This window comes from Sceloporus undulatus, chromosome 6 (assembly GCF_019175285.1).
Source record: "Sceloporus undulatus isolate JIND9_A2432 ecotype Alabama chromosome 6, SceUnd_v1.1, whole genome shotgun sequence".
In the NCBI taxonomy this organism is placed as follows: domain Eukaryota; kingdom Metazoa; phylum Chordata; class Lepidosauria; order Squamata; family Phrynosomatidae; genus Sceloporus; species Sceloporus undulatus.
In genome coordinates, this window is record NC_056527.1 from 52,170,215 (window position 1) to 52,182,529 (window position 12,315).

Genomic DNA, 12,315 nt, shown 5'->3' on the forward strand with positions numbered 1-12,315 from the left:
ATAATTGTTGGTAATGTGATCAACATAGATTATTCTAAGCCTTAAATACTTGTACTTCAGAACTGTAGGTTTGAGAAGTCTAAAACCACAACCACACTTCATCAGTTTGGTGAGTGGGTTAATCACTGTTTCAATATTGGAGATGAAATATTCTTGTGGAACAATGGTGACCTCCAGTGGTAAAAGAGATTAATGTTTTCTATACCAGTAATATGATTGCATAATGGTAATCTATATGAAAATAAGTTTTCATCTTGACATTTAAGCAAATAGCAGTTATTGAATGTGCTTTTCATATGAAATACTACATTGTTTTCAATATGCTGGGAAGACAACTTGAAGGAGTAAATAGAATATTAAATTGGATTTGGATGAAATAGAAAAACAGATGGAAGACTGAACTGAATTTGTATGAATTTGCTATGTTTTGTTTGCCTGACCTTCTTCTAATGTAGACTTATCCAACTTTGAGTCCCCAGATGTTCTTGAATGGCTCTTCCACCACACTTTATATTGGACAATATTGTCTGGGGATTTTGAGACTTGCAATCCAACAATATCTTGAAAACTTTTAGGGCTACTGTTGATGAAGCATGGGTATATATGTGAACCATGGTCCCACCATGCCTATACATTTGTCTATTTTAGAAATCTCTGCAGATTTGAAAGAGATGTAAAGTGCATTTGCCTGCTGTTAGCAACCCTGATAAGGTAGGGTTCCCAAATATTTGCTTATTCATCTGAAAGTGCTTGCAACCTCTGTTCAGCTATTTGCACTGAAAATATAAAAAACAATGAAGCAGTTTAGGTTGCAGGGATGTTGTGGGTGATTCCAGCAGGTGCATTAACATCCACTTTCCAATTTAGCTTTACTTGAATTGTAAATGAACACCTTCATAGGGTTTTGGTGAATATAGGATTGAAGAAGTTCCTAAAATGTGAATTATTATGCTTCTATGTATGTGGATTATAAAATCTGAGATAGAATCATGGAATCCTAGAGTTGGAAGAGAGCCCAAGGGTCATCCAGTCCAATTCCCTTCTGCCAGGGAGAAAGACACAGTCAAAGCACCTCCGACAGATGGCCATCCAACCTCTGTGTAAAGATCTCCAAAGAAAGAGACTTCACCGCATTCAAAGGCAGCAACATATCCCATTGTTGTACAGCTCTTAATTTCAGGACATTATTCCTAATGTGATACAGTATGTGACCTCCACATTTCCACAAACATTATTTTCCAGATACTGAAGTAATAGATAGCCTATAATAATGTTACAATAACGGGGTTGGATTATTCCTCATCTTTCTGCAGTATAAAGACATATGTAATTTGATTTTGTTTAAAATCTTGTTAATTTGGAGAAATGGAATTGAGAATCATGCTGGTTCAGAAAGAAATAATAATCACTATTGAGATATAAATGTTCCCCAGGATTGTATATAGGGAAGGAAAAGGAGCTTCCCTCTTGCTAGTAGAAGAACAACTGAGCCAGAAGAGTCTATATTTATCTCAATATAAAGTGTATCTACACTGTAGAAATAATGCATTTTAATACCACTCTAAGTGCTTTAGTGCCATTTTATGGAATACTGGGATTGGTAATTTTGTGTGTGGTTTTTTACTCCAAAAAAAAAGGGGGGGGGAACCAAGCCTGAATACTCATATTAAAAATGTAGAGTCCAGTAGGAACAATGGCTGTTCCTTTTTCTTTTTTGTTTGTCCTCCATCTTAACAATAATTTATTTCTTCTTTCTATATTTGCAGATATTAGGATTGCTGGTATGGACACTAATTGCTGGAACAGAATACTTCTTGTATCCTGTCTTTGGTTGGGTAATGTTTGTGGCTGTGTTCTACTGGGTTCTTACACTCTTCTTCTTAATCATCTATATGACAATGACGTACACTAGGATTCCCCAAGTACCATGGACCACAGTTGTGAGTATATCTGCTTTTGTCCATATTCCAGGGAGTTTTAAAGTGGGGGAAATAACCTGGTAACAGCAATACTTTGTACATATAGACAACTTCTGTTAGCACACCAAGCTCTCATTTCATTAGGGTGGCATTGTCTTGGTAAAACACCATAGGCCCCTCTTCTTCAGTTTCCTGCCTTGTGTTCCTGAACCAGTTTCTGAACAAAGTTCGTAAGTCAAAAAGAGCAAAAATATATGCCACCGCAACTCTGTGTGAGTATGTGTGTTTGTATGTGTGTGAGGGGGGAGGGATAAAGTGTTTTTAATTGTTATACAGTGGTACCTCGGGATACGAAATACTCAGGTTACGAAATTTCCGGGATACGAAAAAATCCCATAGGAAATAATTGTTCCAGGTTACGAATGTTTTTTCGGGTTACGAAAAAATTTTTGGTGCTTTTCGGCGCTATTTCACACGGAATCGCGGCTTTTCCCCATTAGCGCCTATGGCATTTCGGCTTACGAAGGCTTTTCGGGTTACGAAAGCGGCCGCGGAACGAATTAATTTCGTAACCCGAGGAAGCACTGTATTTTATATTTTACTGTTGTCAACCGCCCGGATTGGTTTGCCATAGGGCGGTATATAAATAATAATAATAATAATAATAATAATAATAATAATAATAATAATAATAATAATAATTATTATTATTATTATTATTATTATTATTATTATTATTATTGATAAAACTATTTCAGTGGGTTTTTACATCATCCTTGTGCTCAGGTATATTTGTTCCAGGTTGGGGGGGAGGATTAAATCAAGACTAGCCAGGAAACCTATTCTATGGGCAATCAGTTCTAACAGTAATACTTTACTTGAATTCTTGATTCAAAGGGGAAATGGATGCTTGATCTCACTTGAGAAACTGTGGCAGTCTGTTTCTGACATGTCAGTACAATGATGGACTTGTATAAAAGAGGGTTTGCATACAAATGAGGTGTTATGCAAACTCATACAAAGAAAAGGGAATGTGAATTAAGTGCACTCAAGTGTCCAGTGGTATTTTATACCCCATAGAGCTTGATTCTCAGGCCTGACCTCTTAAAGATAAGTTTCCTGTAATGCTGAGGTGCCTTTCAATAGCCCAGGGAAAGATGTACCTGGAGACTATTGCTAGAACAATTCACCTCTTTATTTCAATGGCAGATCTGCTTTTGAGGAAGTATACCGATGTTGTAATACCTGGTGAGATATCCATGCTAACATGCTTCTCTGAGCCTTTACCACCCCCACCCCCCCCCCCGTGTCATGAGCTACACCTCCCATCATCCCCAGCCACAGCAGCCATTTGGAGTTTAGTCCAACACATTTGCAGGGTGTCACCTTTTACAAGGATGTCATAGAATAAATATGATGAACTTATAAATTGAGGCAGTCTTAAATAAGTCACTTCATTTCTGACAACACAGGGCTAATCAGTGGCTTTAATCCAACATTCTGTACCAGTTGCATTGGTAATATATGGTAGCTAATATAGTTTTGGATGGGTGTGGTCTGGCATGTGGGACATGAGTTTTCAGCAAAGAAGTCTAGCAACTCTAATAGCTTTAGGATAATAGCCACACACGTCAGTTCTTATCCTTAAAGCCTGCATTATTCATGGTTTCAGTTTAAACAAGAGGCATGAATTAAATAATGCACATGAAGATGCTCACTATCTCGTTCTTCTTTGCCTCCCTAGGGTCTATGTTTTAATGGCAGTGCCTTTCTTTTGTACTTCATTGCTGCCATTGTAGATGCATGTGCAGTCACCAAAGAACTAGACAGCCATAATTACAACAGCTGGGCTGCTTCTTCAGTAAGTAAAAAAAAAATACTCATTAAAAATACTAATTGTATTGCAAGGGTGGGAAGGATGTTGTAAGAATTTTATTGCTGTATCTTTGAGTAAAGGGAAAAGACTCTGAAAAGGCACCTGTGTTTGTATGTGCTCCGTGAGGTCAAGTTTCTTATGCAGTCTGAGCTCTGATCATACAGACACACACAAGCAAGAGCAAGGAGTGAGATGTATGTAGCTTTCACTTTTTGGAGCTTTGACTTTATCCAGAGAGGATGGAGATGGTTCTCCTCAACCTACAGAGACTTCACTGGTCCAGTAATTATGTAGCTGGTCTCTCTAATTAGTCTGTCTCATTAACCATGGTTTATTAGAGTGAAATCCAGGCTTGGGCACTGCCCACTTCTCTTGTGCACTGAGATACAAAATTACCAAGTTTCAATAAACAGCATTTTCCTGTTGTATGCAAATGGGAAAACTGTGGCTCAATTTCTGTTTGCCAAACAATACATGCCATTAGGCTATATCTCAGTATATTTGAATTGACTTACACTGACTCACATTGAACCATGTGTCTGCATAAGTACACACAGCTAATCATATAACAGCTTATTGTTGTCTACCATTCACATATTCTTGCCTAGAAATAAGATTTGGATTGTCAGGCAGTGGAAGGTGAGTGTGATCATTGGACAAGAACAATAATGGCTAACTCTATTAAAAATACAGATGTTCTGTATATATAACATCTTTTAGAAATGACCAGACCCTACTGAATAAAATTTCTCAGTGAAATGAATGCTTGGTAGAATCAAGTATCAATCACTCAAGCTGGGAAACTACTGAACATGAGATATGCGGGATCACTTGGATCAACACTTAAGAATCCATTTGTATATTTATTTTTATTGACATCAGTGGGATTGTGTTGTTGTGAAGATGACTTTTACTTTTCTTTTTTTAACCTGTGCACTGAAGCCAGTAAGGATTGCTCACAAGTTTAACAGTCATGCAACCAGAGCTGCATGAGCCATGGTCACAATGAAGGAGAACTTAAAAAACCTGTGCCATAAATTATCTTTGAATATGAATAAAGGTCTGCCAAACTATTTTGTAACTGTTTTCCTCTTTTTTTTCTCTGCACAGTTCTTTGCCTTCGTTGTCACTTCATGCTATGGCGGAAATGCCTATTTTAGTTTCGTATCTTGGAGATCACGGACCTTGCAATAAATATCCTCTTTAAATAAAAGAAATACAGGTGTATAGGTATATGTTGTTACTTGTGAACTTAAGTTCCCTCCACTTGGTGTGGGGTAAATGTAATTTTCTGTGCCATTTACATCACAGATTACCTTAAACCAAGAAGTAGATGAGGAAACTGAGCTGAATGAAGAAGAGGTAAATGCAGAAACCTTCAAAACATTCTCACTGACTAAACCATATTTGGTCATGTCATCTGAACATCTGAACATGTCATCTGAGTCAAGGATTGGTATTTTTGTTAAGGCTAAGTGCCAAGTATATGCTGAAAGCCTTCTGATATAATGGTATACACTAATACTCCAAAATAAACTTTATTGAGCTCAGAGGGACTGACTCTACAACAAGGTATATTATATCAGCATTTTTAAACTTGGTGCCTCCAGACGTATTAGACTACCAGCATTCCCAGTTAGATGGTCCTGTTGGATAGGAATGGCATGGTTCATAATTTTAACACATCTGAAGGTTGGGGAAGGTTAGTGCATAGTGCTGCCTTACTAATGGGCAATTTTTATATGTGATTATAAGATTTACTGAAAATATGCTATTGCTTTTGTAGCAGTAAGCAGTAAGAGGACATTAATGGAACTTAGCTTATTCATCTGATTTCAGACGTTTTTAATCAGTCTTCTCTCAGGAAAAGTAAATCTTTATCCAACACAGTGAATAGAATTTTATATACTGTATTTTAATAGAGTGTTTCAATAGAGTATTATACATGTTATAAGAAAATGTCTGCTTTTTATTTTGTAAATGTACTGTTCTATCCCAGTATTGTACTGTATATATTTATTCAAAAGTCTCACTTTGTTTAGTTTTAACTCGCAAGCAAATCTGTGTAGAACTGCAGCTGTGAAACCTCTGAATTAAAGTGCCACAGTTTCAAGATTAACTGATCTTACATAGATGAGAATACTTTAAACTGGGTTAGACCTGCATTAGGAAAGAAATCTAAATTAAACCTGCCAGTATTATTATGCCTTTCTACAAATCTAGAGCAACATCACTTGAAATACCCTGTGCAGGTCTGGATGCTGCACATCATAAAGGACATTGTAAGGGAACAAAGGAAAAGGAACAAAAGTGACAAAGAAAATGATGAGAAACTGGAGCAACTCACCAGAAGGAAAGGCTGCCATACTTGGATTCATTTACTTTAAAGAAGGAAAACGAGAGAAGTATATAAAATTATGCATAGCATGGAAAATGTGTACAGAGAGTTTATTCCTCTGCCATAATGCGAAACCAGGGTCATCCGGTGAAGCTGAATTGTAGGAGATTCAAGAGAGACAAAAAGAAGAGCTTCTTCACACAATGCATAGTTATACTGAATAATTACGTGCTGCAAAATGTGGTGCTGGGTAAAGTATATAGCTTTAAAAGAGGGATATAAAAAGGCTCTCAAGTGGCTACTAGTCATATAACTCCATGCTACTTCCAGGATCAGAGTCACAGGAACTTGGAAGGAGACCACAAGGACAGGTAGCATATTTCTGAGAATAGCAGTCGCTGAGAAACAACAATGGGAGCATGCTCATATTACAGTCATGTCATTTTCGGATTCACTGTAGGAAACATGAATCTGGACTAGACAGGGCTTGGGTTTCATTTACTAGGTTTCTTACATTCTTAATTGCTGTTGAAAAGTGAGTCATAACTTAGTCATGATGAAAATCAAAGGGACCCTTTTACTAATTAAGTGTGGAGCCAACCCAGTATTTTTCATATGCATCAGTGTTACACATTTTGGACAATTTCCTGCTTAAAACCATTACATACAGTCCTAATATTTTTGGAGTTCTGCATTTTCTTTGAAACATTTTAGTGCATCTAAATTAGCCTCAAAGAAAACATTCATTATCTGGTTATTCTAACAAACACAGTTCTGAAAACACTTAACACAAATGACCTGCTTAAAAGTGTCAAAAGTCAACATTAAGAAGCCAATGAATTAAAATGATTAGAAATAGAAATTTTATAAGCTTTTAATCAAGGTGAACCCTTTTTAAATATTAATATAGGCAGGCTAATTAGCATCCATTACATTTTGAGCTTTTAGAAGCAGTGGAAATTAAGTTGGTTTAAAGAAATGACTAAGCAACTGGCACACATTGAGCAGGCCTAGCCAAAGATTTTCCTGCCTGAGGCAAAGGATGAGATAGCACCTTACTTCACACAGACAGGCAGTTGAATTATACAGTACTTCATTGAAGAAGATGGGCTATATACTCAACCATTTCTGGGAGTAGCAAGTTCATGTGAGTAGGTGCAAATAAGGCACCTCACTCTGAACACTTTGTCACTACCCCCAACTCCTGGACATCTTTTGCTTCATTCTGCTTAATGCGGGGGCTGGTCCTGATGTTAACCAATTATGCAAAGAAACAGAAGAAAATTCTCAGGAACTTCATTTATATTATATTATATATACACACATTTAATCTATTTCAGTAATAACATTTTTAATGCTAACATGAAAGTTATTTAGTTATCTAATCATGACACTGATACTTACATGACAGAATATAAGATGTTAGAAGAAAATGGTTTTAACTTCTTCTTAAGACATTTAAATCCATTTATTAATATCAACATGACAACTTCTAGATCAATGGTTGCCAAATTTTGGTCCTCCAGATGTTTTGGACTTCAGCTCCCACAATTCCTAACTGTTGGCCAACTTGGCTGGAGCTTTTGGGAGTTGAAGTCCCAAACGCCTGGAGGACTGAAGTTTAGCAACCACTGTTCTAGAATGACCCAGTTTCCCATTGAAACAATGCCATGGTTAGATATTTTGTACAATACCGGATTAAAATTCTCTGTAAACCTGTTTCCATGTACATGACACTGAAAACATTTTAATTGTAAATGTTGTGTTATTTGACTTTCTAACTGCAAAATGATGGGACATCCAAAAGAGGAGCATATTAGATATTGTGATACCCTGTTTACTCTTGTTTTTAGGCTGGGTTCATGTAGACCCCATCAGAGGTTCTGTGAAATAAAGGAAAATGTGACTCTTTTGTACAGGAATTAAAAATATCCATAATGTGTATTTGTATAGGCACCACCCTCTCCAATGAACTTTTAAGACCACATAGGATACAATGGTTAGCTTATTAATATTGGGCTAAGCAGATCCAGGTTGAAGTCTCAAACACCTGGAGGACTGAAGTTTAGCAACCACTGTTCTAGAATGATCTGGACCAGTCACTATCTTTTGGTCTAACCTACCTCACAAAATTGCTGAGTGTACCATATCTGTACAATTTGGAGAAAGAACAGAATAAAGATGAAATAAAAATATGTGTGAACTGAAATGGAAAAAAAACATGCACATTTCATAAATTGAGCTCCAAAACTTAAATATTCTCTATTGAGACAACAATGTATTACAAAAAATAGATATTCTGATGGGGTCAGTTAATGCTTTGCATTTCTCAATTCCCCCCATTATCTTTGTGGTTTGAAGAAAATTCTGATTTTACATATTTGAATCAAGTCACAGTTTCTGATCGTTTAATGTCTGTTAATTTTATCAGATCACACAGTTTTGAAGGAAGGGGAGGTGATTTATAAGACATAACAGGGTAGTCCTAATCAGTGACATTCCAGTGACTGAGAGACTCATGAATAGTATTGCATTATTTTATTTATACCACATCATTTTCACCAAAGCTGGTATTTCAGTTGTGTGAAGGGAAATGCCATAGCTTACTGTGTAATGACCCAGTTTCCCATTGAAACAATGCCCAAGCATCTTCCTCAGAAAGCTCCTTACCTGAAATCTGGAGATCCACTGCATGTCTGTGTAGAGAAGACTAGGATATATGAACTCATGATCTGATTTTTGTACAAAACTGCTTCCTAGGTCATAGATGGGAAACAGGCTCTCTAGAAGTTGCTTTAATCCAAATCTCAGCAGTTTTAGATAAACCAGGAGTTTATCAAACGGGACAGGAGACTCTCAATTTCGAAAGAGAAGATAGCGAGGTCAATTCGAAAATTGATGCAATTGTGTAATTACTTATCACAAGCCATCACATCGGTGGGTTCATAATTGTGAACTGGCACCCTTGTACATGCTCAGTGAGACTCCAGATGACTGGAGCATAGCATATTTAGGCAAGTGAGAGAGAGGAACCCCACAGTTTACAAAAGAAGTTGGGGGGGGGGGGAAGAATGGTTGAAAGAACATGCTCTATTCACGTTAAAATAAGCATATATTCACTCTTGTCATGTTAAAACGTGAATATAATGGTTATCCAAAAGCTCCAGGTCCATGCCTCTTAATTAGCAGGCAGCAGCCCCCCCTCAGTAATGCTGAAGGACAAGTGGAAGCAAAATTGAAGCAGAATCGCAGCGAGGCTTCATGGCAACCCCCCCTTCCAGATTTTGGGGGGAGGGAAACCAGAACCAAAGGAGACATGCACATCACACCAAACAACAGCACACTGAATGCGAATTTGCCCAGGAACAGGGTTTGTGACTTCGCTAGTTCACCGAATTTACTTAACTGTGGATTGATGCAGGAGTGCGTTCGGACTGCCAGCGATATCGTGCAGTAATTTTTCACGCAATAACGTGAATACGCATGATTGCATTCAGGATGACACTGGATTATACTTCCACATGTGATTTCGTCCACAGCCTCAAGTTGCAATAAGAAGACAACTGAAGGGGCAATGGATTCCCATCCTGATCTAACTCCTTGGCCATGCAAGCAAATTCCCTAAGTTTATTGGGAGACAAAAGTTATTTTGTCTGTCTGGAACCTGTCTCCACTCTGGGCCCATAACAAACTCTGACTCCCAGAATTCCATAGCCTTGAGCCAGGGCCCTTAAAGTGGTGCCAAACCGGGTTAGTTCTCCAGTGTGGATGCAGGGTGAGTGTTGACTATGACCCTAGAGACCAGGGTTGGCCATGATGACCTTGGGCAAGTCACATACTCTCAGCCTCAGGAAGGCAACAGCAAATCTCACCAAAGAAACTCCATGATAAGTTTACCTTCGGATCACCATAATTCAAAGCAACTTGAAGGCACATAACAGCAATTAGTATAAATAGAAAAAAATTGGTTTTCCTCTTTTTGCATTGCCAACTGGTTATGAAATGTTACAATCTCAATTTTAATTTTGTTCACTACATCCCATTAGATGCCTACCAACTGAAAATTTCATATTTGATGAAAGATGTGAATAGCAGTATTCCAGGACTTTATTTTAAAAAACACAAAATCTTTTCAGTTTATCTCCTGCTGTTAAATGGAAGGATAATGGGATGGAATCTTTTACTATTAAACCCAAACCTGAGTGAGGCACTGTAAAAAAAGAAAAGAAAGTAAGCTGTGTTTTAAAAAGTATTTTGTTCATCATTTTAATCCACCCAAATAATGATTATAATGTAAGTGCCTAATAAATAATACACCAGAATATTTGGAAATGTTGACTTTGTTAACAAGCTTTTGTAAAAGAAAGTCAGATACTGTTACTCATTTATGCCCTGAAATGCTGTTTTAAGGTTTGTAACTTGAATGTGTTGCATGCTGAAACTCATACTGAAACATTATTTAAAAGGTTAAAAAGCCATAAGGTGGGGGCTATGTTAGCAATTTAACTCTTAGCATAATAGTCAGTATATGCTAAACGTTTATATATAGGCATCCCAGGTTTTTTTTAAAAAAAAATCCATGTGCTGTTATGAACATTACATACCCACACAAACCACAGAATATTCTTGCTAAAATACTGCAAACATTTTCAAATGTTTTTATTCCATTTGTATAAAAAATATTTAGTCAGTTTCTTCTGTGTAAAATGGTGCACAGAATGTTTCTCTTCCTCTCATAATATTAGAATGTAGAGATCCCTTGTTCTGTACATTCAAGTCATTTCCAATGGAGGTTTGCCATTGCTTTCCTCTGAGGCTAAGAGCGTATCATACATACACACACTGCTCTGGAGCAGCAGAAAACAAGCTTGCTCCATCCTCAAAGAGCTCTCCAGAGTCATAGTCCAACACTCAAACCATGACATCGCACTGGCTCTTACATTTATGCTAACAGTGAGCTTTCACTAAGAGAGCTGTCTTGAATAATACTTTGAAAAGGATACATATCTTAAAAGATTAACTGATAGGATTTTAATACAGTCAGCCCTCTGTATCCATGGATGTGGCATCCATGGATCCAACCATCCATAGTTTGTATATATATTGTGTGTATTAAATTCCAAAAGCAAACCTTAATTCTTCCATTTTATATAAAGGACGCCATTTTAATACACCAGTGTATATAATGGGACGAGAGGTTCTGGAACCAAAACCAAGCAGCTACCAAGGGCCCACTGTATTTATTGGAGAATGGATGTTAAGGCTACTTCATAGACCAAACAGAAAATAAAAATCAGCTAAATCTGGACAAATCCCACCATCAGGACAATCAGGAACACATAAAATAAGCATAATCTATCTTTACACCCAAACAGAGAGCCAGTGTGGTGTAGTAGTTTGAGTGTTAGGCTACAACTCTGGAGCCCAGGGTTCGATACCCAGCTCTGCCATGAATACCACTAGGCAAGTCACACTCTCTCAGCCTCAGGTGAAAGCAAAGGCAAACGTCTGAACAAATCTTGCCCAGAAAAACCCATGATATGTTCGCCTTAGGGTCGCCATAAGTCGAAAATGACTTGAAGGCACACAACACACACACAATATTGCAGCAAATAGTACAGTACAGCCTAGTTTGGATGTCTTCTTATCTCTTCTTAAGCATTCCATCTTGTGACTAAATGCAGACTGTCTAGCTTTGATGCCAAACAGCCTTTGCTCCTTTCCTCCCATGCAACCTGACCAAGAGTTCTGGAGAACTTGAAAACTTGCACATTTTTGTTTTCTTTGCAGCCTTTCTGTCAAGGCCTAAAAAGGCCCTCAAATAGATTTTGGATTCCCTCACCTTAAGGCCAACACTACATCTGGCCTTTGTGGGTGGTTTTCATTTGGGGTTGTTTCTGAGTTTCTTGTGCAAAATACAGGTTGGACAACCCCTTTCTCAGACTACTGATAGCATTAAATATTTGATAGCAGGAAAGCCAGCATGGGGTAGTGGTTTGAGCATTAGACCATGACTCTGGTGAACAGGGTTTGAGTCCATGGAAATCAACAGGTTGATTTTGGGCAAGTCACACTCTCTCAGCCTCAGAAGATGGCAATGACAAACCCCTTCTAAGGAAACTTGCTATAAAAAAAACATGATAGGGTCACCATGAGTCCAGAGTAACCAGATGTCCCAACTG

General features: G+C 37.6%; 1 protein-coding gene across 2 annotated transcripts in view; it reads left to right on the forward strand.

The window, feature by feature from the left end:
- Positions 1-9,197, forward strand: part of CMTM8 (CKLF like MARVEL transmembrane domain containing 8) — a 30,971-nt gene extending 21,774 nt beyond the window's left edge. The window contains exons 2-4 of one of the 2 annotated variants that reach the window (XM_042477380.1): positions 1,767-1,940; positions 3,664-3,780; positions 5,107-9,197. In XM_042477380.1, the coding sequence (XP_042333314.1) occupies positions 1,767-1,940; positions 3,664-3,780; positions 5,107-5,304 (489 nt within the window). In that variant the 3' untranslated portion in view covers positions 5,305-9,197. Of the gene's footprint in view, positions 1-1,766; positions 1,941-3,663; positions 3,781-4,905 lie in introns of both variants that reach the window. The other variant, XM_042477381.1, reaches the window with a different exon arrangement.
- The last annotated feature ends 3,118 nt before the right edge of the window (positions 9,198-12,315 follow it).